At 38.5% G+C, this 27,708-nt stretch overlaps 1 protein-coding gene across 5 annotated transcripts in view; it reads right to left on the bottom strand.

Moving 5' to 3' along the window:
* PTPRM (protein tyrosine phosphatase receptor type M) overlaps nucleotides 1–27,708 on the bottom strand; it is a 792,402-nt gene that overhangs the window by 486,626 nt on the left and 278,068 nt on the right. For all 5 annotated transcript variants that reach the window (XM_037806216.1, XM_037806217.1, XM_037806218.1 and 2 more), the window contains exon 3: nucleotides 6,543–6,814. In XM_037806216.1, coding sequence (XP_037662144.1) covers nucleotides 6,543–6,814 — 272 coding nt within the window. The remainder of the gene's footprint in view (nucleotides 1–6,542; nucleotides 6,815–27,708) is intronic.

Genomic DNA, 27,708 nt, shown 5'->3' with positions numbered 1-27,708 from the left:
AACAAACATTAATTAAGGAATTAAATGTGTGTTAATCACCAAATATGCGACAATTTATGTTTTAATGAACAGTAATTAACTTGCAATTAACTGTATTCCATGCAGGTTACCATTGTGATTTGTATCTGCTGAATACTATTCTGCCATAAATGGTAAAAGCAACATAAAATGACCCCCGTGGCAAGAAGACTTTTGCTCTGCTAAGAAGCATTTCCAAACTCTGTAAACGCCTGATAAAGATAGCATTAGACAAAAGATTTAAAACAAGAGATGCCCAAGAAAACCTATTAGGTTTATCAAAAATTTAAAATAAGAGATTCCCAAGAAAACCAACTATGCTTATCAAAAATGCACAGGGTTTGATCAGCTGACCAGTGCTTGTCAGCTTTCTCCACTGTGAAGTTACCATTTCCCTGTTTTCTATAATGTATTCTTTGGAAGGAAGTCACTATGCACTGTTCCATTTAAGAGGTGGGGAGGTAGGCTCCAAAACTCCATATTGCCAGTTCAATAATGAGAAAAACATCCGTGAAAACCCAACTGAGAAACATTTGCCAACATGTCTGACCAGACTTCAAAACTGCCAACATCATCACAAGCGTGGAAAGTCCAAGAAACTGTCACAGCTCACAGGAATCTAAGGGAACGGGACGACTAAATGCAATGTGGGATCACGGATGGGATACTGGGACAGAAAAAAAAAACATTAGATAAAACTAAGGGAAGAGAGAAAAGTATAGGCATTAGTAGCTAATGATGTATTGATATTGGTTCATAGTTATGACAAACGTATCACACTAAAGTTAGGCGTTGACATATTAACAGAAACTGGGTGTGGGGTGTACAGGAACTCTGTAGTATCTTTGCAACTTTTCCATATATCTAAACTCTTTTAAAATAAAAGTTTAACTTTGAAAAAGCTAAAACATGCAAATACAAGCACAAGGCAGATGTGTTGATATTTATGGAAATCCCCCCAAATCCAAGAACTGCAAAGCTCAGTTTCTGACAAGATGAAAAATGAAGCAGTATTTTTTAGGCAAAGCAGAGTGAGAAACAGATATTGTTTACAAAAGCACAGGGGGGAATATCAAGAGATGGACAGAAAGAGTCCAGCTCAGCAGTTCCTGAAGGCATTCCCTACAGCATTTGCTCCCAGAGAGTTGGTATCAACACATCTGGGAGAGGCTGAGTACCAGCAACCCTCAAAAAAAGATCACCACACACTTCTGCAGGTTACCAGTTCCGGAACGTTCGGATGTAGAGGAACTTGGTTCACGTCGTTTCACCCAGTGTTTCGTGAAAGGTCTTGCCTGTGAAACCCTTTTTCATTTAACACCTTTTGACCCCTGCTAACACATTTATGGGACCACTGAGAAGTAGAGAAAGCACTCACCTATTAATTTTTGGCTTTACACTGACTTTCACAAACCTTAATCTCAATAAACCATCACAATGTACTTTGAATCTAGTATATCCCAAATACTTTTTCATCATCACACCCTGCAGTCGCTATATTTAACCCCATAATTAGAAGAGTGAGGCTCAAAGAGTTTAAATCAGTTGCCCAAAGCTTAGAAGAAAACAGGGTTGACCCAAAGTTTATCCTCTTTTACTATACTGTGAAGCTGCCCATTTTTTGAACAATATTACAATATGAAATTCCTTTAAAAGATCTTAACTCATTATAGCTAATCTCATTAACTCTTATATCTAAACTGCTAATAATGTGAAAAGTCTTTTGCGTAAACAAAGTATATGAATACGAACTATTTTAATATACTAATATTTCAAGTATATATTAATTTTGCATATGTTTTTAGTTCTCTATAACGTTTCTTGCAACCTAAAAAGAGAAATAATAATGTAGAAGAGACGTCTAAGGGAAGCAGACTGACTGTAAGGGGCCTTTCAAGGGTCCCACCTCCTTTAGATATCCATGTTCTATTATCTCATCCTCAGCTTTTGGACCCAGAAATAGCCTTCTCTGTACCCTAAGAATGCATCATTTGGATACTGATATTTATGAACCATATTCACAACAGAAAATGTCACACACATACACACGTACACATAACTCCAGAATTTTTTTTTCATATTTTGCAATTAGATATATAATAGTCATGTAAACAGACTCACATCCTCAGGCGAGTCTAGAACTCCCTAAGGAGAAATGTGTATGGGAAATTAAATCAAAAGCTAAAGAAAGGGCTCTTGCACAATTCACATTTTTGAGGCATCATATATGAGAGGCCATCCCCTCGATAGAGGTGTGCTGGGGCTTGGGAGTGAGCTCTGAAGCCCAGAGAAGCCCCTTCCCCTGGGCGGGGTTGGCTCAACACAGACAACTTGTTTCTCTAACTCCCCTTTCTCCATTCCAGGCTTCTTTTCTCATGTCTCCAGTTATGCTAACACCTTGAGCAAGGAGTGGAAATCAGATTTGGTGGATGTTTTCCTTCTTCATCATCTCTGTTAATACAGCTTGTCCTTCTCATCCCAACTGGGGATGTGATTGGTGTTTGGGAACTTCCCTGCTGACATTTCTCTTGGATCATCTCCGATGTACCATTTACCTAACAGCTTATATTATGATTAGGGTATGGTTTGAGTAAGTCATTAGCAAATAAAAGTGAAATAAGAGGAAAGTACTACATTAACGACTCCTTTAAAACTTGAAGGGATGAGCTTGGGTGTAAGACTCGAGAATTAAATGAACACTTGCATTTTCAGTGGCTCCATACCCCACAAGGCTTTGATCATCAGGTTCTTAAGCATTCAGCGACACTGTATTAAAGAATCTCTACAAATCCACCTTTAAACTCAAAGTATGAAGCCATTCTTAATGAATCACAAAGTGAAGCAATAAACATAAAAGTGAACCAGAAAGAAATAATAGGAATTAAATTCCAATTTAATTTGGTAAATCATCCACTACTCAGTAATGTGAGGGAGATCAGGGGAAGAGGAAGGGCTTAGGGCTTAGGACCAGAGCATCACAATTGGGAATGCAAAGTATTTTATCCAAAGGAGCTCAAAAAACTAAGAATGCATTGAAAATAATAAGGACCCTTTAGGATGATGCTAGTTTCAGGGTAGTCTGATAATTCCTTTTGAAAGTCTAGTCTCCAAAGACTGTTCATAAATTAAATCACTCTGTTAATACCTTGACTATCTGAGCTAGTTGTGTAAAAGGTGAAATGAACATTCTAGATCTGAATTGTGGCCACTGTCAACAATAAACCAACGCAGTGCAGCTCTGGAGGCTGGGAAGGCTCCTGAGAGCGCACACTCCCAGGGGTTGGGGCAGGCCTGGTGTGTGGTCTGGATATATTATGTCCCCCAGAAAAGCCATTTTCTTTAATGCAATCTTGTGGGGGCAGATGTATTAGTCTTTTGATTAGGTAGGACTTTTTGATTAGGTTGTTTTCATGGAGATGTGACCCACCCAACTATCGGTGATATTTTTTATCAGATCATTTCCATGGACGTTTGACCTCACCCATTCAGGGGAGGTCTTAATTAGGTCTCTGGGGTCCTTAAGAGAGCTAAGAGCCAACACAGACCTGGATGCTTGGAGATGCAGACCAAAGGATGTTTGGAGTTACTAAGCTAAGAGATGAAGCCCAGAGAAGCTAACAGAGGACTTCCAGAAGCTTAGAAAGAAACACCCCAGGAGAATCAAGCAGCAAGCTGAGAGAAGCTAAGAGAGGCAGAAGCCCAGAGACATTTTGGAGAAAGTCATTTTGAAACCAGAAGCCGGGAGCAAAGGACCAGGAGACACCAGCCACATGCCTTCCCAGCTGGCAGAGGTGTTCTGGATGACATTGGCCTTTCTTCAATGAAGGTATCCTCTTGTTGATGCCTTAGTTTGGACACTTTTATGGACTTACAACTATAAATTTGTAATCTAATAAATACCCTTTATAAAAGCCAATCTATTTCTGGTATTTTGCATAGTAGCAGCTTTAGCAAACTGGAACACATGACTAAGGCCACAGAGAAGAAAGTGAAGGCAAAAATGAGCAGGCCATATCTTCTGATTCTGTCTCCAGTCCACCCTACATCCTACACCTGAGAGGCTGGCAAAGTTCCTTGCTCTCTTTCAAGCAACGGAGGGCATACTGCAGATCCAGGGGACACCCCCACTTTGAGGAGTTCTCCCCCCAGAGAAGCTATTTAATAATACTCAGCCTTTCAGCCTAGTCCACCATACAAAAACCTTTTGAAGCCTTGCTTGGCCAAACCCACCTCCTCTGCTTGCTTTTTAACCTAAGGAAAGAGGAAAAATTTGCCTCAGAGGCCATACTTTTTAATTACACCACTGACTGGTTACCGATACAACTACATGAAAGGAAGATTATTAATTAAATAGAATATTTTCCCTCTGGAGGAAAAATTAGTTTAAATTCTTTTTGGTTTATAAATAAAAATAAAAACCATACATGTACATTGGAGAAAATTTAGAATATGACAGATGGTAGGAAGAAAAAACACTCAAATCACCTGTTATCCCATTAACTAGGGAGATACCATTTTTATGTTTGTTTCAGAATATATTTTGGTCCTTAATATATAGGTATATATTTTCAATTAAAAATAGATTTAACATATTGCTGTATATCTGCTTTTTCCACTTAACAACGTAAGCTTAAATACATCGTTAAATGGTTTTCCATAACATGATTCTTAACGGCTGGAAAACGGATTTTTGTATTGAGGTAGAATAAATTAATTGATTCTCTACTGTGGGGCATAATACTGTTTCTGAATTTTCATTATTAGAAATAAACTGCCACGAATAACCTTGTAGTTAATTCTTTGCAATCATCCTTGATTATTTCCTTAGGATAAATTCCAAATAGTAGAATGCTGAATTGAGACACATCTAAATCCTGAACTCATTTAAAACTTACTGCCAAAATATATTCTAAAAAGATGTTAAAAACTTACATGTATATAAACAGGGTGTTCATTATTTCTTCATTTTCATTCAAGAAATATTTATTTTTCACTTATTATACGCCAGGAATTTTAGGAGGTACAGAGGATGCAAAGGTAAATTAAGGAAGGAACTCACAGACCGTTTGTTCCCATTATCAAATCAATGGGTAGAGGAATTGGGAATGGTGGAATTTCCATGAGAAATGCCAAACCTGCAGAATGGATTACTGGATACAATTTGTGTGTATTCTGAAGACAAGCTATGCTTGGGAAGACCCAGTTTTCCTTTCCATGAGTCTAGCTAAACACTTCAATTAAAAATGAGAAATCATCTTGGATACATGTTCAACCTGGCTCTTGAGTGAGTCTAAGGAATTAAGGAAGAGAAAAGCAAAATATCTCAGTCCTCTTAATGCATCCTTTTAGCTTGGAAATAGTGGAGGATTCTTAATATCAAGCTGTTTTTTTAAAAAGGCTGTGGACAAAAGGAAAAAGCCCCAAATGCCTACTGTCACTAATTTTCCACGTTTGATCCCAAGTTAGAATGCTCCTGTATTCCAGCAGTCTCCAACAGAATGGATAAGACATCAAGAGTCGCATTTGTACCACTTCTTAACTGCTGTTGGGCCTCCATCCATCACGTACTTTAGATGGGAACTGAAAGTGGACCATTTGGGTCTCAAAAGGTCGCTCAAAATATCAGGGGTAGTCCTGCAGCAGCCTCTCCATGAGAAGGACCCAGACCACATACTATACCCTCTTCTCATTGCTTCTGTGCATGGAAGCAGCCCACACCTCACTGGCTGATCTCCAAAATGGCTCACCAACTCTTAATAGCTCAGTGTCCTGGGCTCGACATGGCTTACTTAATATCCTTGCAGATAGCATTTACTGCTTGTGGAAGAATGAGTATGTACTCCAGAAATTAAAAAAAAAAAATGTCCTTAATCTTAATCTGCATTCCTATGGGTGTGAACCCATTGTAAATAGGATCTCTGAAAGATGTTTTAACTTAAGCTGTGGTTCTACTAAATAAGGGTGGGCCTTAATCTTTACTACTAGATACTGGCCTTATAAGGAGAAGGCGGTAGGGAAAACAGCCAGAACCCCGAAGAGAAAGAAGAGGACATCACCATGTGATGTGAGGCAGGGATGCAAGCCAAGGAACCCCAAGGATTGCAACAACCAGCACTGGAATTCTACTGTTCCCAGGAGGAAGCAAGCCTCCTAACCTTAGAAATGATGAGACAATAAATTCCTGTTGTTTAAGACAATAAATACCAGTGTGTGGTATTTGTGATAGCAGCTCATGCAAACTTAAGACACTGTCCAGCTACAGATTACTGCTTTTACATAGTTAAACCAATATATGCTAGGCCTGAAAAATTTTGAATTGTGTATTTTGCTGAGTTCTCAAGGTGCAACAACCAAAAGCAAAGCCTAAAGACCCTCCCTTTTAAATTGCATAGCCTTTTCTTATATAGGTATAAAAAAATGCCAGCAGTATTTAAACATTCTCTGATTATGCCAATGGGAAAACAATTCATATTTTTAGAAATGAGAGGATGCATCAAAACATCAAACAAAAAGAAAGAGCTCACCTGATAGAAGTTAGGCCAAAAAGTACTAATGGCCAGCTCTGCCCTGTTCCATGTACGTGTTGGGTCTCCAGATATATTCCAGATAGGGTTCCCCAAAGGCCCATTGTTGACTTTCACGTAGACATTGAGTAACCCAGGAGCAGAATTACTCTTGCTGGATACGAAATAGTGAAAATCAATGCAGTGGGTGTCATTTTCTTTCAGCTGAGGCAAGAGGAGGTGGGCTCTCTGCTCCTCAACCTTCCCAGATGTGTTCACCAACATGAAAGAGCCTGTGAAAACAAAATCAAGGGAGAGTCAAAAACTGAAACATCACATTCTGGCTATTTCTGAAAAGCCACTAGCATTTACATAAGTAGACCCTGCAATTCTACAGGTTACTTATGCTTTAAAAGTCCCATCTCTTTCATTCTTTTCTCATACCAGACCTCCTTCTCTTCCCACAGCCCCCAACATGTTCTCAAAATAGTCAGTGAGAGGAAAATTCCCTCCATGTTATTACAATGAGTCTCTTAAATAACAGAAATATAGCAAAATGTTTATAGACCTGCACTGCCCCGTTGGTTGTGTCTGTTTGCACTACTGTGAAATTTAATGACAATGTCATAACATTGGAAACTCAGATCCTCAGTCGGACCAGCCACATTTCAAAGCTCAGTAGCCACATGTGGCAAGTGCCCACCATAATGGGCAGCACAAGTATAGAACATTTCCATCAACTCAGAAAGTTCTAGAAGACAGCACTATTAGATAATCGTCCTGCCAATTAGTCATTGCAGCCACTTTCAGGAGCTGGTGTTACCTAAAGAAGAACAACAGATTAGTGTAGCTTGTGGACCTTAGAAAGCTTGCTTGGCTCTATGATGTTCCAGGTCACCAGTGGAACGCAACCCTCTTGCAAGATGTCACCAAGCCCTGACCCCCATGGCTGTAACAACTGGCTTCTGGACAGAAGGTTGATGCTACACGGGCATCCTCGGAAGCCTCCCAGGGATCTCGGTCTCTTGCCACTCACAGAGCCAACCTATCCAGGCCACCGAGGACTGTCCAAGCGACCCCAGCTCTCCAGACACCCTGGTGCCAAAGGGGCCATGGAAATCCTCCCTATGTCTGAGGTCAACAGAAATGGCAGCTAAGAGCATATGGGTATTATGAATCAGCTAAAGGTAAAAGCAAGACGCTCTAAGATAAAAGGGAAAACAGGTTATCACTCAGTCCTCTTTAGCAGAGAGGAAAATGTGTGAAACTCTGAGTGGGTGTACACCTCAACTTGGAGCATAAGAATGAAAGTAACAACAACAATACCCAGGTGAGGTGGAGCTCCGATTCCCATTGGACAAGCTGACTCTTAACACCATTTGAATATTCCCTTTAAAACTATCCTCATCATGAACCATGATTTTCGAGGTGGTGAGTGGATGTGTTAATGACTACATATTTTGGTATACACACCCACACATATCTATAAACATACATACACAATACTAGAAAAGGCATTGAATTTTTATCTCATCCTTAAGCTGTGATTTCCTAAGCAGCAAAACAAGAATACCACCTTTCCCAGAGAATTATTGTAAGGACTAAATTTAAAAAAAAAGAAAACATGTATGTAGATTCCCTGTGCAAATTAATAGGCTATTGTTAAGGGATCAGTATTACAGTATGTTTGTTGATGGTTGTTAGTGTCACAGTGTTCCTATATGAGGTGAGCTATTTATTTAAAATAAATAAGAATTGGGTTGCAGAGAGAGTAGAAAGCAGCTTATCTAGGTTTTAGGATGAGTTAGAGGCAAAGCATCTTTGAGCATCTTAGTTTCCAGCCCATTCCTCACCCCGCCATACAAGCCCCTACATGACAGTGGAGGAAAATTATAGCAGCTATTTGAAAACAGAGCAATTTTTCAAGAGATGAACATTATGCACGTTTAAATATAAGAGCTAAGCCACAAGTGAAGGCTTATTTATGGAATATATAGTCCACAAAGAACGAAGAACTTCCAGTGTGATTTAAGAAACAGTTGGAATCAGAGAAAGGAAGCAAGTGGCGAGAGAGTATTGCTGAAATCAGTTGAGTTAGCTATATTCTATAAAATGTAAAAAAGACGTCAAAACATGCAGGGTTGACCAACTCTATCACAAATCTAAAGCAGGCCATTTGGTGTTTATGACATGAGTTACACATTGTATTTTTTGACCCTTAGTAAAATATAAGCTGATTTATTCCACATTCCATCATTTGGGGTTCTGTGATCTGCGACATAATCACAACACAGATTCCTGTTGATGGGGCAGAGGCATGATCTGACTTTGAAGCCACCTCTGAATCTCCAAAATCCTTCAGTACTGGGTTGAAGTGCCTAGAATATTAAGTCTTACATTGTTTCCATCAACTAAACTTGGGCAACCATGGGTGGTATAGATGGAAATATGCAAAGGATGGTAAAATGCATGTTTCCTGTTTCTTGTGAAGTATAGTTTGGATGCTTGGATGAAGTTCAGGCAGAAGGGTCTGTTCTCAGATGTTGAGATACATGGGATGACTTTCTACCATTACTGTTCAGGAAATCACGAGGGTTCCCTAAAACATGATTCTCCTGGCGACACAGCACTTCCTCCCATACTTACTAACTGCTCCATTTCAGCACAAACTGCTCTCTTAGTCAGCAATTTGAGCCATCTAAAGGACACAGAAATGCTCCTCTTGAGGTCAAGGCAAAATACAAATACTCAAACGATTCTAATGTTTATAGTCCTTTCTCCATTTTTCCTGTCTGAGACAGAATACTGTATGCTTTGCTAACACCTCCTGTTTCTGTAATGCAGATGGGCTCAAACAGGATTAGCAAATAGAGGACTGACATTAGCCTAACACAGGGGTCCCTCTGGTTCATAAGCAACGTTCTGCAGTATGTCAACGTTTAAAAGTGATTGGGGGCAAATTTCCTCTCAAATCAAGGGCAAGCCTTATCAATATGTGATGATCTTTAAACAAAGCTGAGGTGCCTTCCCTTAGCGCAAGAAGTGGCAAGAAGTGGCAAGAAGTTTACTGGTTTCAAAGACCATTCCTTTTTCCACTCTGCTAGGTTGTCTGGGGAAACTTCCAGAACAGATGAGACTGTGAAGATTCTCCCTCCAGCCCTCAGTGTTTGAAAAGAAAAAGAAAGAAACATTGATGAAGAAGGCAAACCCTGAACCCTATTTTTCAGTGGTCCCCATTAGAAGCAACTAACAACAAGGATTTACATCTCAGAAGAGGCTGCAGACCTGGGATACAGGGCTAAGGATAAATTCACCCCAATTCTGCAAGCCAGAGGAGATCAAACAGTGGCAGTATTTTTATTAGAGTTCTGACTGTGTTTGTTGGTTCTCTGGCTATAAGTCTGCATAGATTTTGAGTGGTCTCATAAGCTTTTTGAGTTTTTCTCATAAGCTCTGCCATTTTCAGTGCACAGGTTTATGACACTAATCCAAGGTTTTAAAAGAGCCCATGCATAGTGGTGATGGAAAAGCCTGTCCATGTGGCATATCCGTCCTCTCTCATTCTCCTTCCATACAGTCTAGAAACCCATTTAGCAACCACTCTGCTTTCAAGACACATATTGTTAGAAGAAAATCTCTCCTTACTGTCTGTTCCCTGGGTCAGTTCCGAGTCATCCCTTTTTTCCTTCCTCCAGAGTCCCTGGTGTTTCCACAAGGTCCCACAATTGATGATTAACGCTTACAAAGCACGTAGAACAATTCTTGGCACATCAACATGGCTCAATAAATGTTCGTGATTACCATTACGATGACTTGAGTTCCCCAAACTTCCTAAATGCGGGCGTCTCTACATGCAATTCTTTACCAGTTATCACTGCATTTCCCCCTCTCCTCCCCACAGATGTTCGTATTCTAATTCATCTCAGTGGTAATTTTTAGGTTTCCTTTCTTTACGAGAAAGGGACAATAGTACTAAGATATTACAAACCCTTCAACTCAATTCATTTTGCTTCCACTTTAAAGTATCCAAAAGATGAGATTTCCACCAATATCATCATCTCCTGACAGCGCGGCACAACTGTCCCACTTTGAGCTTACGGAAGGAAGTGTGAACATTTACAGCCGCCCAGGGCCCAGGCCTGTGGGCTAAACCCACAGTTGTGCATAAAGGAATGACAGGAAGCAGGAATAGATGCCTTTTCATTGCTTGAATTTATCACTTTCTGGCTATGAAAGCACAGTTAACTCACCAACCAATTTTTAAGGAATTAAAAGAATTCGAAACATTGATATTCAATTTTAAGCTAAGTTTTAAAAAAGAAATCCCCATATGGCTGAATGTTTAATTTTCACCTTCTACTTCAATGTTTTGGCTTAGAAGAAATGCATTTCAAAGAGTAATTGGTTCTCTCTCTGTAGTTACTTCCTTACCTCAATTTTTTTCCTCTACAAAAGCACTCCAACTGGGCAAATAAATAAAAGAAATCATAATGCAAATTAGCATAGAAATTCTGTTTGTGTTCAGATAACAAAACACTCCCAAGTCACTAGCATATAAGTAGCAAATATAACATCTCAGGCAGTGAGACGAGCTCCCCTGGATGGCATTGGCTTCAAAAAGGGCAGTCTTCAGATGCAGACTTTGAAGGTCTTTAAGAATAATTATTTTTGGTTTCCCTGAAAAGGAAAACTCTCTTATGAGAACATGCAATGCCTGCATTCTTGAATTTATGGGTGAATTAGATTTAGCTTAATCATATCCACTGGCAAATGCTTTTGATTAGACTTGCTTCCATCATTGTTTGTGACAGCAGTAATAACCACGTATAATTAGTTATTACTTTCTACACCATCATTAAAATTTGCATTGGTGGGGTAGAGGCTCTAGATTTTTAAAGGCTGAGGAAACTGCATAAAGTCTCTTCTTTGAGCAACTTTGGTCATGCAACAAAAAAGAGAACATTTTCTGTTACGCAGCAGGAAGAAAGAATTCTGTCCGTTAGAAGATGCATTTTATACACGTTAAAGTCACTATAGAATTCATTTTTTAAGCTTCTTAGTTTTGGCAAATCACAGATTAGTAGTCTTTTCCTCCCTTTAGCTGTTTCATCTTCATTTTTTTCTCCTATGGCTACTGCTTTGGATTTGCGAACTTTAGATTTGTAAACTTTACAGGTTCCAACATCACTAACATCTATTCTGACTCCAATTTGCATAGCCATCAGCACTGCTTCTGCTCTGTCTAGATAAAACTGGATCCTAACAATTCGACTACCTAGAGCAGCACTTCTCAAACAATCTATGATGAGGGACCAGTTTTTGCTTCTTTTATTTCCAATGCATCTCAAACAAAATTTATGTAAAATACAATAAAAATGAATTACTAGGAAAATGAAATTAAAGACACGCAAAATACAAGCCCCAATTTATTATTAGATGAAACAAACGTAAAAAATCACTCTGTCAAATTCCTATAAAAATTTCTAAAGATTTACTCTCCTTTTCGGTATTGTCATGGACCAGTAGCAATTGATGCTCCAGCTCTAATCTGCAGACCACAGTCATCCTCACCAACTTAAAGTTACAGCAGTTCAGCCTCCTGGGCATCCACATAGACAGTTTCCCTTAAGTATAGAAGAGGAAGACTGAGAGAGACAAACTGAAAGAAAGGAATGTAAAAGAGAATTCCCTGATTTCTTAACTCAAGGTAATGGCTAGAAAAGCCCTTAGTTTACAAGAGAAAGCAGTAGAAGAAAATGAAGAGACAGAGGGGGAAGCAAGTAGACAAAGAGAGAAGAGTCAAACATGGCCCTAGAAAATGGAGGGCAGCTCTCAGACACTGAACACAGGAGAGAAGAGGCTTCAAAGCAAGGGGAAGACACCAAGTGCCTCTCAATCCATAACCTCAGAACTTAAAGGGAAGGGGAGAGGGCAGGGAATTGAAATGTGCCATCCAGTGTCAAGGTCAGGGGCTCCACACACATCCTCTCGTTAGATCCTCAGAATAATGAAAACATGAAGAAACAAGGAATCTGGTAACTCACAGAGAAGCCCCATTGAAAGTACCTGGGAGAGCTAGGGGGAATTTGAATTTTTAACCTTCGAGCTTCAAAGGCAATGCTCTAAGACCAATCTTCTTCAAACTTTTTTGGCTATACCTCTCAATGCAAAATATATTTTACATTGCAACCCAGTACACATGCTGTTTATGTACACACACACACACACACACACACACACAAACACATATATTCAGACACAAAACTTTCATGAAAAAAAAAAATGAGTCATTATATTTCTGCCTATGTGGCTGTGTAGTGCACTCATATTTTCTCTCCTACCCTTTTCCATTTTACAAAATAAATAAAAGAAAAAATGCTGGAGGAAGTCCACAATAGATTTCACAGTGCATTCATGGGTAGCAATCTTGGCTCAGAAACACTACTTAAAAACTGACTGCACCAACTTCTCCCTGTCAACCAAACCCAACAAGAGCTAAACTGTGCTCTGCTTCTTCAGTAAGTAAGCTTTTTTGGGGGGTGGGGGTGGGGGTGGGGTGGGGGTAGAATGGAGTGGCAGTTAATTTAAAATTTGTTCTCATCTCCCAAATATCAAATATCAGGTTGTGTCCAACCTCCCACTCCCTCTGCCCTGCATTAATAAAGCACCCTAAAGAGTATGTCTTCTCTGATGATACTAAGTAGTTGCAAAGCTTCTGAACTTGGAAAGGTGAAAGCCTCTGCAGAAATAAATGAATGTGGGAGCAAAGCTCAAAGGAACAAAGCTCTGTGGGGAGGTGCCACCACCATTGTAAAAATAATTATCAGCATTCATTTAAGCCTGATGAAACTGCTGCCTGCACAGCCAGATTCACGTTCTGTAGAACAGACATCACAATTTCTTCTTAAGCTGTGGTCTCCTCTATGCCCTTGTCAAGGATTCACCTTAGTACAAATATGAAATGCATATTTTGCAACTACTAGAGAATAAAATTTTAATGAAAAATATTCTCCCTTTTCCCAAAAGGCATGTTTCCCTTTCTATGTTTGCCCTTTCCCTTCCTGACTTTCTTGCAAGACCATTTGTTGGTTGCACTAATTTTTGCCACATTCTTAATATGGGCCTTTGCTGGTGAAAATGCAGTGAGATAGCAAAGAGTAACATATGATGGGGAAGCCCAGGCAAAACTTTCTGACCAAGAGTACCACCTCCTTATGCCCAAAGGGTCAACTGGGTCCTATCACTAGGAGAGAAGTTCATGGACCCAACCACAAGTCATGCTGGTTAGCACACAGTGCTCTATTCTCCCAAAGGAAAGCCCATCAGTCCAAGTGGTAATAAATTAGTCATCATCATAGACCACATACCTAAATGTACTTAAAACACTTGCTTCACTCGTTACTGCAAAGGAGAGGCTAAACTTGCATATAATTGTGCCTAAGAGTCTCCCCGAGTACCTCTTTGTTGCTCAGATGTGGCCCTCTCTCTCTCTAACTGAGCCACCTCAACAGGTGAACTTGCTGCCCTCCCCCCTACGTGGGACCCGACTCCCAGGGGTGTAAATCTCCCTGGCAATGAAGAATATGACTCCCGGGATGAATGTGGACCCGGCATCGTGGGACTGAGAGTATCTTCTTGACCAAAAGGGGGATGCAAAATGAGACAAAATAGTTTCAGTGACTGAGAGATTTCAAATGGAGTCGAGAGGTCACTCTGGTGGACATTCTTACACACTATATAGATAACACCTCTTAGGTTTTAATGTATTGGAATAGCTAGAAGTAAATATCTGAAACTACCAAACTCCAACCCAACAGTCTGGACTCCTGAAGACAATTATATAATAATGTAGATTACAAGGGGTGACAGTGTGATTGTGAAGACCTTGTGGATCACACCCCCTTTATCTAGTGTATGGATGAGTAGAAAAATGGGGATAAAAACTAAAGGACAAATGGGGTGGGATGGGGGGGATGATTTGGGTGTTCTTTTTTCACTTTTATTTTTTATTCTTGTTCTGGTTCTTTCTGATGTAAGGAAAATGTTCAGAGAAAGATTGTGGTGATGAACGCATAACTATGTTATCATACTGTGGACAGTGGATTGTATACCATGGATGATTGTATGGTGTGTGAATGTATTTCAATAAAACTGAATTTAATAAAAAAAAAAAAAAAACACTTGCTTCAAGAAATTTATATAAATACATAACAGACACTCAACGAGCAATTTAGAGATTCACAACACAACCGACTGGACATTTTTATTAATTATTATTCATAAAATAACTTCCCAAAATGACCAAAATATGCACTTTCACCTAAACAGTCACTTTAGCCTCAGCAGGACTTAATTGAGTATCTGTTGAGTGTTGGGTATTATAAGAACTATAGACAATAAAACTTGGTCCTATTCATCTGACAGGAAACTCGCATCATAGCTGAATGTCAGTTTTAAAAATGTTTTGTATTCTGAACAGAAAGAATTTTAAAAATTTACAGAATTAACAAACCAGATACATTCAATTCACCGACATGTACATAAATACAACCTGAAACACATGTAAAGTTGGTGGATTTAGAAGAGTGGGCCAGTCTAAGAGAGGAAGTTTGAGACCGTTTCAGATGAGAAGTGGCAAAAAAGATGGTTATGGGGAACAGAAGAAACCCTGCAGAATCCATTTAGAGGAGTAATGGACCCTCCTTTCATAAGAAAAGGTAAGCTTAATGAGAAGTAAATTGTATTAACAGTGTGTCATTTAGACAAGCTACTTCAGTGACTTAGCTGGAAAAAACTAGGCATGTGTTTTATAATTTATAAGTAAAGAACAAACAGAGTAAAGCAAACACAGTCTGAATTTTCATTATTGGACGGTGCTAATGGTTATATCTCAGGAAATGGGCCACACGTACAATCGAGTACTAACAGCTAGACTATTTAGAAGGTTCTTAAGAGATTGCTTAATTTCCCATACGTCAAGCTTTTATTGATTGACATCTTTAGAAACGAATTTGTTTTTGTTCTAAATCTCAGGATGACACAAGCTATCAAAAATTAGGCTTCCACTTATTTTTTTCCTAAATGACTGTTGACTCTCAGATAATTTTTTCATGCTCATCTATGACTTGCTTTAAGAATAAATCATTCAGTTGGCTTATATATAAAATGCACACCAAACTTAAAAAGCACATCCTCTTTGGCATTTTCAGCTTAACAAAAGCCTACTAGTGGAGCTCAAAAGGAGGTGGCTAAATCAAGATTCGTCATACAAAATAGTTTTCCAGAAAGATCCAAGAATACTGTCAACATCCCTGACTGAGAGTTCCCCTTTTACCTGATGAGGAAATCAAAGTATTTTGCTTGAGATTTTTCATTAACCTGATTCTGGTCAGTATCTAGAAGTTATGCAGAGCTTCTTTTTCACATCATCAGATGCACAAAGAAATAATTATCAAGACTTAACAAGGTTTGTCAGTGGAGAAAATAAAGTAAATCATCCAAAAATAAAGGAAACCATCATTGCACTGATGATACAATATCAAATTTATGAATCATCAAAACAGTTTAGAACTTGAGAAATCTGTTGGATTAATTAATCAGAAAGAGCACCAAGATACCAATAAATAATTAGCAAATGGTAAAAAGGCAATTTGTATTAGCAGAAATACAATTAGTGAAAAGATGCCTTGGAAAATATTCATCTTCAATACTAAGCCCAGAAATTAAGCAAATCTTGGGTGTAGTTTCCCCCCCCCCCACCCCCATCAACCCTTTTTTGTACTCAAACTTTTTATTTTGAAATAATTTCTAACTTACAAAACAGTTGCAAAAAAATACAAACCCCATACAGAGAAGTCCAATCCACCCCCCCACCCAGATACCCAGATTCACCAATTTTGACATTATGATACATTTGCCATATCATTCTATCTCTCTACCTATCTATCCTCTATCATCTATCTGTGCACCTATATACCTTTCTTCTAAACATTTCCAAGTAGGTTGTATACATCATGTTCCTTGAACACTTAATACTTCCAAGTACATTTCCTAAAAACAAGGATATTCACTTTTGTAAACCATCTGTGCTGGTTTGAAGCTGTTATGTACTCCAGAAAAGACCATGTTCTTTAAATCCATTCCTGTGGGGGCAGACCTATTGTGGGTGGGACCTTTTCATTAGGTTGTGTCAACTGAGATGTGAAAGACTCAATTCAAGGTGGGTCTTAATCCTTTTACTGGAGTCCTTTATGAGAGGGGGGAAAAAAAAGGCAGAAAAGGCCAAAAGAGCTCAGAGAGAGAAACACCCAGAGAGCTTGGAGAGAAAGCCCCCAGAGGAGCTGACAGAGGGAGCCACTGAAGCCAGAAGCTGAAAGCAATGAAACCCGGGAGAGAAGGACCAGAAGACGTGGCCATATGCCTTCCCACGAGACAGAGGTGTCCTGGACCCCAGCAGCCTGTCTTCAGAGTCCAGGTATCGTCCCGTTGATGCCTTGAGTTGGACATTTTCATGGCCTAAGAACTGTAAATTTGTAAACTAATAAGTCCCCATTGTAAAAGTCAACCCATTTCTGGTATATTGCTTTATGGCAGCTTTTGCAAACCAAAACACCACCTTAAGTATAATTCTCAAATTCAAGAAATTTAACATTCATATAAAGCATACAGTATATATTCCATTTTTTTTTTTTTCATATGTCCCAGTAATGACCTTTTGAGCTTTTTCTCCTCCATTATTAGATCTAGTCCAAGGTCATGTTATTGCATTTAATTCTGATTGTTGGTTTGGTTGCTTTGGGTATAATTTTAACATTATTAAACTTTTATAATAGCAAAAATGCCAACACCAACTGTTGGTGAGGTTATGGCAAAGCTACTGCATGCACTCAGAATGGAAACATGCTTATTTATTACAGCATTGCAGTGGTAGAACCACAAAAAAAGCTCATCTTCTTTGACCCACCAGAGCAGGCTGGGACACAAATCTCACCTTGAAAACTTACAAGCTCTGTGACCTTGTGAAACTCACTGTAAAAATCACTTTAACCTTGATTTTATAGATGAGTCAACTCATCTATAAAATCAGAATGGGGCCTAATTCAAAGGCCATTCTGAGGGTCACGTGGATCAAGGCTGGCAAAGTACTCACAGCATAGCTGGTGGTTCAGAGGGCTCTCTAAGCTTGGTAGTGAGAGCTGGCGCTCAGCAGCCAGATTGCCTGGACGCGGCTCTTGACTCATGCACTTATTGGGTGTCTTCTCTGCCTCAGTTTCCTCATCTGTGAAATGACTTACAGTAACACCCATTTCAAAGGGGCTGTTGAGAAATAATTCATCTAAAACATGTCTTAAAAGAGTTCCTGGTATACAGTAGGGATGTGCCAAAGTTTGCCCTCGGCCCAGTTTTCATCAAAATTCTGAGAGCTGGCCTTAGCCTAGGAAGACGGAATAGCTGAATATCTACTTCAAACTAATCTCTGAAGCCTTGAACTTACGTGTTATCAGTGAGCATGTGGTCACATAGGTTACCATCACCCATACCTATTCAGCCTAATGAGGTCAGTAATACCCTCAAGATACGCCATTTGGATGTATTTTCAATAGCTGAACATTCGTTTTCAAATATACGTCATCATTCTAGATGTAAATTGCAGTGAAAAATCTAATGTGATTTAAGTGTTGAAATTTTACAAGGACAGTTAAATTATAAATGTGTATTTTTTGTTATGAGTAAAATGCTGTAATAATGATTGTGGATGATGTTAATTTCATTTACAAAGATAATTATTGAGAACTCTGAAATAGTTAACTAAATAGGGAAATATTTTGAGTGTTGATATAAGGAGTAATAATAGGTGACATTTACATAGTATTTAATATGTGCCAAGGATTCTTCTAAGTGTTTTACATACTGCTGAGGATTGAATCATGCCCTCTAGGAAAGACATGTTCAAGTCTTAACTCCCGGGCCCATGGGTGTGAACCCACTTGTGAAGAGAACCTTTAAGATGTTATTATTCGTTCAGGTGTGGACTCATTTGTGAAGAGGATCTTTGAAGATCCCATTTCAATGAGCCTAAATTGGATCAGGGTTGGTGTTCATCCACACAACTGGAGTCCTCATAAGCAAAGGAAATTCTGATGCAGTCGGTCCATGGAAGCCAGAAGGTAGAAGAAGGCAGAAGTCTTGGAAATTAGAGGAGCAGACACTAGGAGACAGAGGCCACCAGGGGGCAGGGGATGGCTGCAGAGGTGGGAGAACACAAGCCTGTCCATACCGTGAGACAACAAATTCCTGTTGTTTCAGCCAACCCATTTTGTGTTATTTGTCCGAGCAGCCCTGGTAAACTAAGACACAGACATTAACTCATTTAACCATTACAGATGAGGAAACTGAAGTGTGGAGAGGTTTTCAGTAATTTGAGCTAATGAGGGGTAGAGACCGAATAAGAACCCCAGGCAAAATGTTCTGGAGTCAGTGTGGTTAAGTTTAAAACCATGCAGCCCCAGTTAAAGAGGCAATGTATTAGTTAGATAACTCTAGAAGAACACTGTATTTCCTTGAGTCACTATATAGAAAGATAAAGCCCAATTCATGATAGATAAGCTAAGGATACCAGAGAAGGATAAAAAATGTCTTCTACTGTAATCCCCTTTGGTAATTCAAATTTGAAAAGTTAAATACGAATTATTACCTTGAGAGTAAAGATTTTGGATTTTCTCTTACATTGCATCAATTAATTTATTATTCAATTCAGTAAAATGTATAGTGTTGAACATGCTTGCAACATGTTTACAGCTGCATGAAGTTGTAAACAGAGATAATGCCTCTGATTTTAATCACTCCTATCTTTAATTAATTAAAACAAAAATCGGAGATAGTCTATCGGTATCTGATTGCACAAATGACTACAAATTTGTGCCCAATACAAAATCAAGGAATGCAGATTTCTTTCTCTAGCCTTTAAACCCAGGCTTGCTTTACAATTTGGTCCTAAGAAGCTTCCAGTGCTTGGATTCTCCCAATGAGAACCCCACTGCCCCTAACGCCTCCACCACATGAACAAGCCTGGGCTAGCCTGCTGGAGGATGCGACGCTGTGTGCAGAGCGAAGACTTCCCAGCAGACAAGTGAGTGCGCCAAACTCAGCCAAGCCTTGCACAAATTGCTGACCCACAGAATCAACACCCATGGGTGCTGCTTTAGACACTGAGCTTGGCTGTGGTTTGTTATACAGCAAAAGCTAACTATCGAAATGGACCATCTTCCAGTTCATGTTCCATCACTGAAATGCATTATATAAAATTGATGTCAATTTCAATTAGACATGTGATTCAGAAAATGATAATCTATTTAGAAATTTCAGTGATCTTAGCTAATTTTTAAAAGTTACCTACACACTTACATGCATATGCACACATATAGATATATTATACACGTGTGTATTCATATACACACATATGCAGGGAAAAAGAGAGAATACATATATTTTAAAAACAAATTTACCAGAAAAACAGTAAAGATGGTAGAGCTTAGTATTTTGGCTAAATGGCAAATGATACCAAAAATGTACATCTTTGGATGTACCATAATATATTTAACAATTCACCTACAGTTGAAATATTTTGCTTGTTGTTTATGAAGTTTCTGAATGAAGCTTTCAGTGTTCTCTCTCTCCTAATTTTTCAACCTGTAGAAACTGTAGTTTAATTAAAATAGTTTAATTCAATACATCTTGATTGATTCTATCATGTAGGTTCTCTGGAAACAAATTCAGATTTTTATTTCTATCACTGTATATTTAAGCCTGCTTGAATTAAACATTACTTCCTTTATAAAACTTTCAATATTTCATTTTTAGTTGCTTTTTTTCAGCACCCAGGATCGTTTCTTAATTTTCTAATAAAACTTAACAGTTTAAAAACCTCTTTTCTTTCATGGAGTTCTGAAGTGTTTTGTTCCTGTCTCTAGCATATGTTTTTTAGGTAAATTTCACATAGCTTAAATTTTAAGCAATTTTAAATTTTCCCTTTTTTAAGCCTCTTTAAACACATACTCACTCCAAGATGAACTGATCTGCTTACAAAGAAAATAACTATATACTTGGGAAAATTCTAGGGAGAATTCTATAATTAGCCCTCAGAATAGCAAAGAACTTGATAATCAGATTTTAAATACCCTTGCAGACTTTTCCTTTTTATAGAAAGGCCCAGTTCTTTTCCTTCCTGTGTTTTAACTTTTTCCTTTACTTTTTTAAATAACAAAAATAATTAATACCATGATAAACAGTCAAAAAATAGAGGGTTTGAAAGAAAAATTAACTCATTCTGCCCCAATCTTATGCAAATCCTCCCAAGCTTATCCCACTGAAGCGTGAGTGGTGAGTGCAGGTCCTACAAAGCCCTTGTTTACACACAAACACTTGCCTCTATGAGGTATTTTTTTATCCTTTTCCTATTTTTTTTTCAAAGGATAATAACCAGACACATTACTCTGAAGCTTGTTTTGGTTCTTTAGCAATAATTCCAGGAATGGGTCTTCAGGTCAACACAGAACCCAGCTCAGCATTTTAAATCCCTGCTATTTCAAAGTATAGTCCGAAAAACCACCTTATAAACATACTGATGTGTTTATATTTGCAGAATAATTTCCTACAAGTGGGATTTCTGGCCAAAAGATACATGCATTTTTAAGTTTTCAATGTTTGGATTTACTGGATATAAATTCTAAACAATTGCTCCAGACGTGAAAAGAGTAATTGTTTACTGATTAACGTTTAATAGTCAGGGGCTTAAATAAAGTGGGCCTGTGACGTCAGAGGAGAGCAGTGTGGTTGTGCAAAAGCGAGTTCAGGGTGCAGAGGGAGCTGTCTATGGGTCTCCCCTGCTCTAAGCACAGGCAATTGTCAGGACTTCCTCTGCACATTACTATTACTGCTGTCGTTGTTGTCACTGAATATTTCTTGAGCACTTGCTATGTGCTACTCACTCTCCTAAGTACTTTATGTCCATTATTTCATCTGTTCCCCTTAATAATCTGTTGAGGGGAATACTATTATCATTTTTTCAACCACAGGGCAAAGAAACATGCCAAGGTCACACAGAAAACCAGGAGTTTAACCCCAAGGTCACACAGAAAACCAAGAGTTTAACCAGGTCAGTTTAATTCTAGGGCTGATTTTTTTTTTTTCTCTAATCAAGATTCCATAGCACATCTCAGGGTTGAATAACCAAATACTTGTGGCACGTGCTCTCTGGAGAAAATTATAAATAGAAGAACAACAAAATGTACCACAAGCTACTGGGATCATCCTCAGCTTTGAAATTCAACTCTTAAAAAATAAAATGAATTGATTCTCAAATTACATGAGCTGTTCTGCTCTTATTTAAAAACCAAAAATGAAAACACACCAGGCCTAACTTGACACCCGGGAGCCAAAATTAGTTCCATCACTTTTTCTCAAGTAAACAAGAGAGTTGATGACAGAATGCAAGATAAAAAGATGAGAATAAAATTTATTTATTTAAAAATTACTGAGATTCACTGAAGAACATGAATTTTAAATCAGACATTTAATATAATATAAACAGTTCGATCAAGCTCTCAGAAGCCTAGAGGATACTGTTTATTCTTGTTGCTTCCTAATGCAATAAAATGACACAATAATAGTCATGTGGCTTTGCTTAAAAATGTGTTTTAAGGTCAAATTACTCAAACCAGATGTCCAATTTCCTTAGCTTACACAACCCTGCAGAAGACAAACATTATCTGCTATGTGCTAACGCCGTCTGGGGGTCAGACATTATTTGTAGCAAGCCATAGAGGCACTTAACGATGATAAATACACTCCATTTCCTACCTACACAAGGAGCCCTCCATCCATATATTCTGTCAAGAGATGCCATGACAATCATTCCCAACTTTCATTATCATACAAATAAAAACTTCCATTGCTGCTGAGAAGAAATTGGGGAGTAATGCAGAAGAGTTAAAAACACTGACTATCTCAGGTAATTTTATTCCGGGGTAATTTGCCTTCATTTAACCAATACTTTGGTATGAACTCATACCACATGCTGCACTTCATCCAGACACACAAACAAAACATGGAGACAAAACAACAGGGATGCTATTACAAAGCAACATGAATATAAGGGCACAAGAATACAATTTTGTATGTTGCCATGCAGAGGAAATAAACATTTGGAATAGCAGACCACGGCAGTGCTACTGGAGAAGAGGGAAAATAAAAGGGACACTTCAAGTTAGAAACAGAGAATTTTATAGTTGATGTGTCCAGGATGATATTCAGCCCGAATATGAAAGAATAGTGTGTCTACATTATGCTGACACCTGAACTTTATCTGACAAACAGCAGAACAATAAAATTTGAACTTCTATACCACAACCTTGCATATTGCTAGGAATATAGCAGGAATCAGACGGAAGTGTAGAGAAGTACCAAGAAGTATGAAAAACAAATAGTTGTTGAATTTACTTACTACCTGAATGCATTATGTACAAGAAATGGCAATGGAAATATTTTTTAATCAATTTATGCATCTGACCAGTGAGAACATTTTTTTCTTTAATTTTTCCTTTTTATCATCTATACAATTCAGAAACTAGGAGGGAAGAACAAACTTTAGGTATTTCACAACACCACCACAGTAAATTCCAAATATCTAAAGCAGAGCATTCAAAGTGTTACAGGAGGCGGCATGACTCTAAAATCACAACCCTATTGTCATTCACTCCTTAGATTTATACACATGTCCAGAGTGACTACTATGTACCAGATGCTGCAGGACGTACGCCTGATTTGAAGCTGAGTAAGACTGATATCCAGTGGGTAGGCAACGTCACCAGTGGTGACAGAGCCATTCCAACAGTCCTTGAAGGTGGACAGAAGGGGGACACACAGGTCAGCTCGGGGCAGTGGGGTGTCAGTGGTCACTATTCTGTAGAGGGAGGAGGGAGGGATCTCCAAGCAGAATCCCACAGGAGCTCGGAGATACCCAGGTGAGAAGTGGAGAAGGATGGACTGGGGGTTCTGCAGTCACTCAACAAACATCTGGGAGGCCCTGGAAGCTAACAGAGCGGCATGGCCCCTCAGAAGCTGAAAGCCTGGCAATGATTAAAGCCCTGTAATCAAATAACAAGAATGCAGAGTTATAGGTTTTATGACAGAGATAGACTAGAAGCATTAGATGGGAGAGAGGCACAGCAGAAAGTGTGGTTAATGCGACTTTAGGATTATCTTCAGGGTAAATTAAGAACTAAGCTCGACCATCGCTGAGAAATTTGAAAGCCCCACACAAATGGAAATAATTATCTGTACCTGGGAGGATGAGGGCTACTTGTGGTTCACTTTGTTTGCCATGCAAACTTGACAAGGCTTAACCAGCCCTCAACAACCTATCTCAAGAAGCCATTTAACCACACATAGAGCAGCATTTCCACAGTTGTTTTAAGGATCACAGTATGTCTTTCCAAAGAAGCCAATGAGCTCTTCTGAAAGTAATAGTGGTTCAGGAGAAAATGCTTTGCTCTTTACAGCTTGGAACTTTGCTTTTATGAAACTTTGTTCAAGCACCAAATTGCCGCTTTAAGTGATGTTCGAGGGAGCTGAACTCCCACCTTGCACACAAACAGGTCAGATGCTTTAAAACTAACCATGATTGTTAGGGCTTTGAAAGCTACTTTACCCCCTTGAGAGTTAACTGCCAGAGAGGCAATTCTTTTGGAGAGTATTTTGGAGAGCATCTTTGAATTCTTTCATTAAGCAGAATTACTACCGCAGGAGTCTATGTGGGGCCCAGAGAGAAAACTGAACTAAAGGCAAAGAATATTTAAAAATTGTTCAGCGGGGAAAAGAAAACTTAACTAGTTTTATAATATTTTCAAATAAAAGTCATTCAGTTGGTATTATATTTAAAATTGTCTATTGGATTTTATATTCATTGGTAGATCCTGAAATCAAAAGATGAGAAGGTGGGGAGCAATCTATCTAGAAAAAAGTTACTTACCAGCTACCTGCTGGAAAATTAAATACTAGGAAGTAAGTATACCTAAACAGAGACCCTGAGCAGCCAAAACAGATGTTGTCAAATCCATGCAGCTATTCAGATGACTCAGAACCTGTATACAACCATACTCATGAAAATTGTTATCTCATTTCTGAACCTTCAAAAATCCACAAGAAAGGAAGAGACAGCTAAAAGCAGACGCACAGGCAACAATGAGAAAAATTAGTTGTAAAAAGGGAAGACATTACAAAATATAAAGACAGGCATGGCCAGGCAAAGCACAGCAGTTGGGGGTTAGCATAATAAGCCAATATGTTGCATCAAATCTGAAGAAAAATCTTTTCGTCCCCTCTCACCCCAGCTCCTAGTCTGAGGACCTTCTTCTCAGGAGGAACAGGACTTCAGCCATTTTCATCATGACCCAGCTGAGGCTAAGTCCCAAATGAATGCGGTGAAGGGGGGGGAGACCCTCTTCTCCCCCCCAACCCCCACTGGTGGGACAGGGGCTCTATCTCATGTGCGGGGCTCTGAGAATCCTGGGGACCTCAAAAGCCCCTGCCCCAGCTAGAGAGGCAGTGTTTCCACATCAGGAGAGGCAAGCTGAGAGGACCTCAGGCTACAGCCATCACGCCCCCTCTGCCAAGTGCTCAGCTCAGAGAGCAGGAGTGACACTCAGAAAGAAGCTTGCCTTTGCCCCCACCCCAAGAGACTTTGCCTGGGTGTGGGGATGGGAGTGCAACAGGCCTTAAAACAGTTAGCTCCTCATCTCTTCCCAAAGGAAGTGACTTCATTTGCCACAGAACATGGAGAAGGGCAAGCATACATGGAGGTTGTGGTAAAAGGCACCTGGGAGGAGATTCAAGATGGCGGCTAAGCTGAAGGTCAGCCAGTGTTCCAGAAGGAACCAGGGAAGAGGAAAGCTTGGCAGAGCCTTCCATGGGTAGGAGCAGGTATCAAACCTGACCCCAGAAACGTTTTTCAAAGGAGACACAATGTGATGGGATTACTTATTAGAGCAAATTAAACCCCAGGGCATTGTTGAAAATGACTGAGCAGTCAGCTGGCAATTAGTGCAGTTTATCAGCTGGGTGTGGTCAGGGAAAAAGGAGAAAAGGACCGTAAGAACCACTGTCATTCCAGCATGACCCTGAGTCAACCAAAGCAAGAAAATAACAATAATGAGCCCTGCGGAGGAGGGCAGTAGTCCTCAGAGTTGCTACAATAGATTATCTAAAATACCTATGTTCCAACAAAAAGTTATGAAGTACACCAGAAAACATCAGAAAAGGAAAGAACAGTCCACGGACTACAAAAATAAGCAGGCAGTGTATACTGCTTGTGTAAGTGAGGCCAGGTGTTGGATATACCAGAAAAAAAATTCAAAATTGCCATTATAAATTCGATCACAGAACTAAAGAAAACCATCATTAAAGAGGTAAAGAAAGGCAGATGACAATGTCTCATAAAATAATGAATATCGTAGAGATAGAAATTATAAAAATGAATTGAGTGGAAATTTTGGAATAAAAAGAACCACTTAAGCAAAAATTCACTAGAGGGACTACTAGTAAATTTAAACTGACAGAAAAAAGAATAAGTGAAGTTGAAGACAGATGAATACAGATTATGGAAGCCAAGGAACAGGGAGAAAATAGAATGAAGAAAAATAAAGATAGCCTAAGAGAATTGTGGGGCAATATTAAGTGCACCAATATACTTGTAACTGGACAATCTGAAAAACATGAAAGAGAGCAAGGAACAGAAAGATACTCAAAGAAATAATGGCTGAAAATGTCTTAAATTTATTGAAAAATCATAGCATTCCATATCCAGGAATCTCAATGAACTCCAAGTAGGATAAATGCTAAGAGATTCACAAACAGACACATAACAGTAAAAATGCTGAATGTCAAAGACAAGGAAAAATCTTGAAAGTTGCAAGAGAAAAAAGACTCCTTTCTTAAAAGGGAATCCCTAAGAGATTAACAGCTGACTTCTCGGCAGAAACAATATAATTCAGAAAGCCATGGGATAGCATATTCAGAGTGCCCATTTTAAAAAAACAGAACGGTCAACAAAGATTCCAATATCTAATAAAAGTAACTTTCAAAAATGGTAGCAAAATAAATACTTGCCTAGATTAACAGAAACTGAGAGAAGTTGAAATAGTAGACCTGCCTTACGGGAACTACTAAGGGAAATTCTCCAGGCTGAAAGCAAGTGACCCTAGATTGTAATGCACATGAAAAAAGAATAAGCATAAGTAAATGTAATTATGGAATTATAAAAGAGAGTTTAAAAGTATATTTTTCTCCTTTTTGTCTTTTAATTATTTAAAAAGCCCTTGTATAAAATACTATATATATGATGTTTCATTGAGCCTATAACATATAGAAATGTAGCATATGCTTGCCAACAAAAGCCCAAAGAAAATGGGTGAGAGCAAAGCTGAATGAGGCTAAAGAAATTATTACAACTGGCAAAGTAATAATTATAACACTATATTGTTGGATTTGTAACATTAATGGATATAATATGCATTATCATAATACCACAAAAAGAGGAATATTATAGAGATATATAAAAGTAACATTTCTATATATAGCTACAATTAAACTAGTATAAATCTGAAGCTGATTCTTACAGGTTAAGATGTATATATGGTAAATTCTAGAGGAAACACTAAAAACAAAAATCTAAAATATTGGTAAAAAATCATTAAAGAAGTAAAAATGCTATATTAGAAAATATTCACTTAACACAAAAGAAAGAAGTAAAGGAGGAACAGAGGGACAAAAAAAAAAGGCCATAAGACATATAGAAAATAAAAAGTAAAATGGCAGATATAAATCCAAGTATAGCAATAATAACATTAAATGTGGATGGATTAAGTAATCCAATCAAAAGGGAGAGATTGTCAAATTGGATTTGAAAACATGATCCAATGACATGCTGTCTAAAGGAAATGCACTTTAGATTAAAAATAAAAATTGACTGAAAACAAATGGATGGAAAAAGATATTTCATGCAATAAACAACCATGAGGAAGCTGGAGTGGCTATGCTAACAATAGGCAAAATAGACCTTAAGGCAAAAAGTATTGCTAGAAATAAGGAGGGAAATTTTTTTTTAATTAAATTTTTTTAATTAAAAAAAATT

Source organism: Choloepus didactylus, chromosome 16, assembly GCF_015220235.1.
Source record: "Choloepus didactylus isolate mChoDid1 chromosome 16, mChoDid1.pri, whole genome shotgun sequence".
Lineage (NCBI taxonomy): Eukaryota > Metazoa > Chordata > Mammalia > Pilosa > Megalonychidae > Choloepus > Choloepus didactylus.
This window is presented reverse-complemented; position numbering and strand designations above follow the sequence as displayed.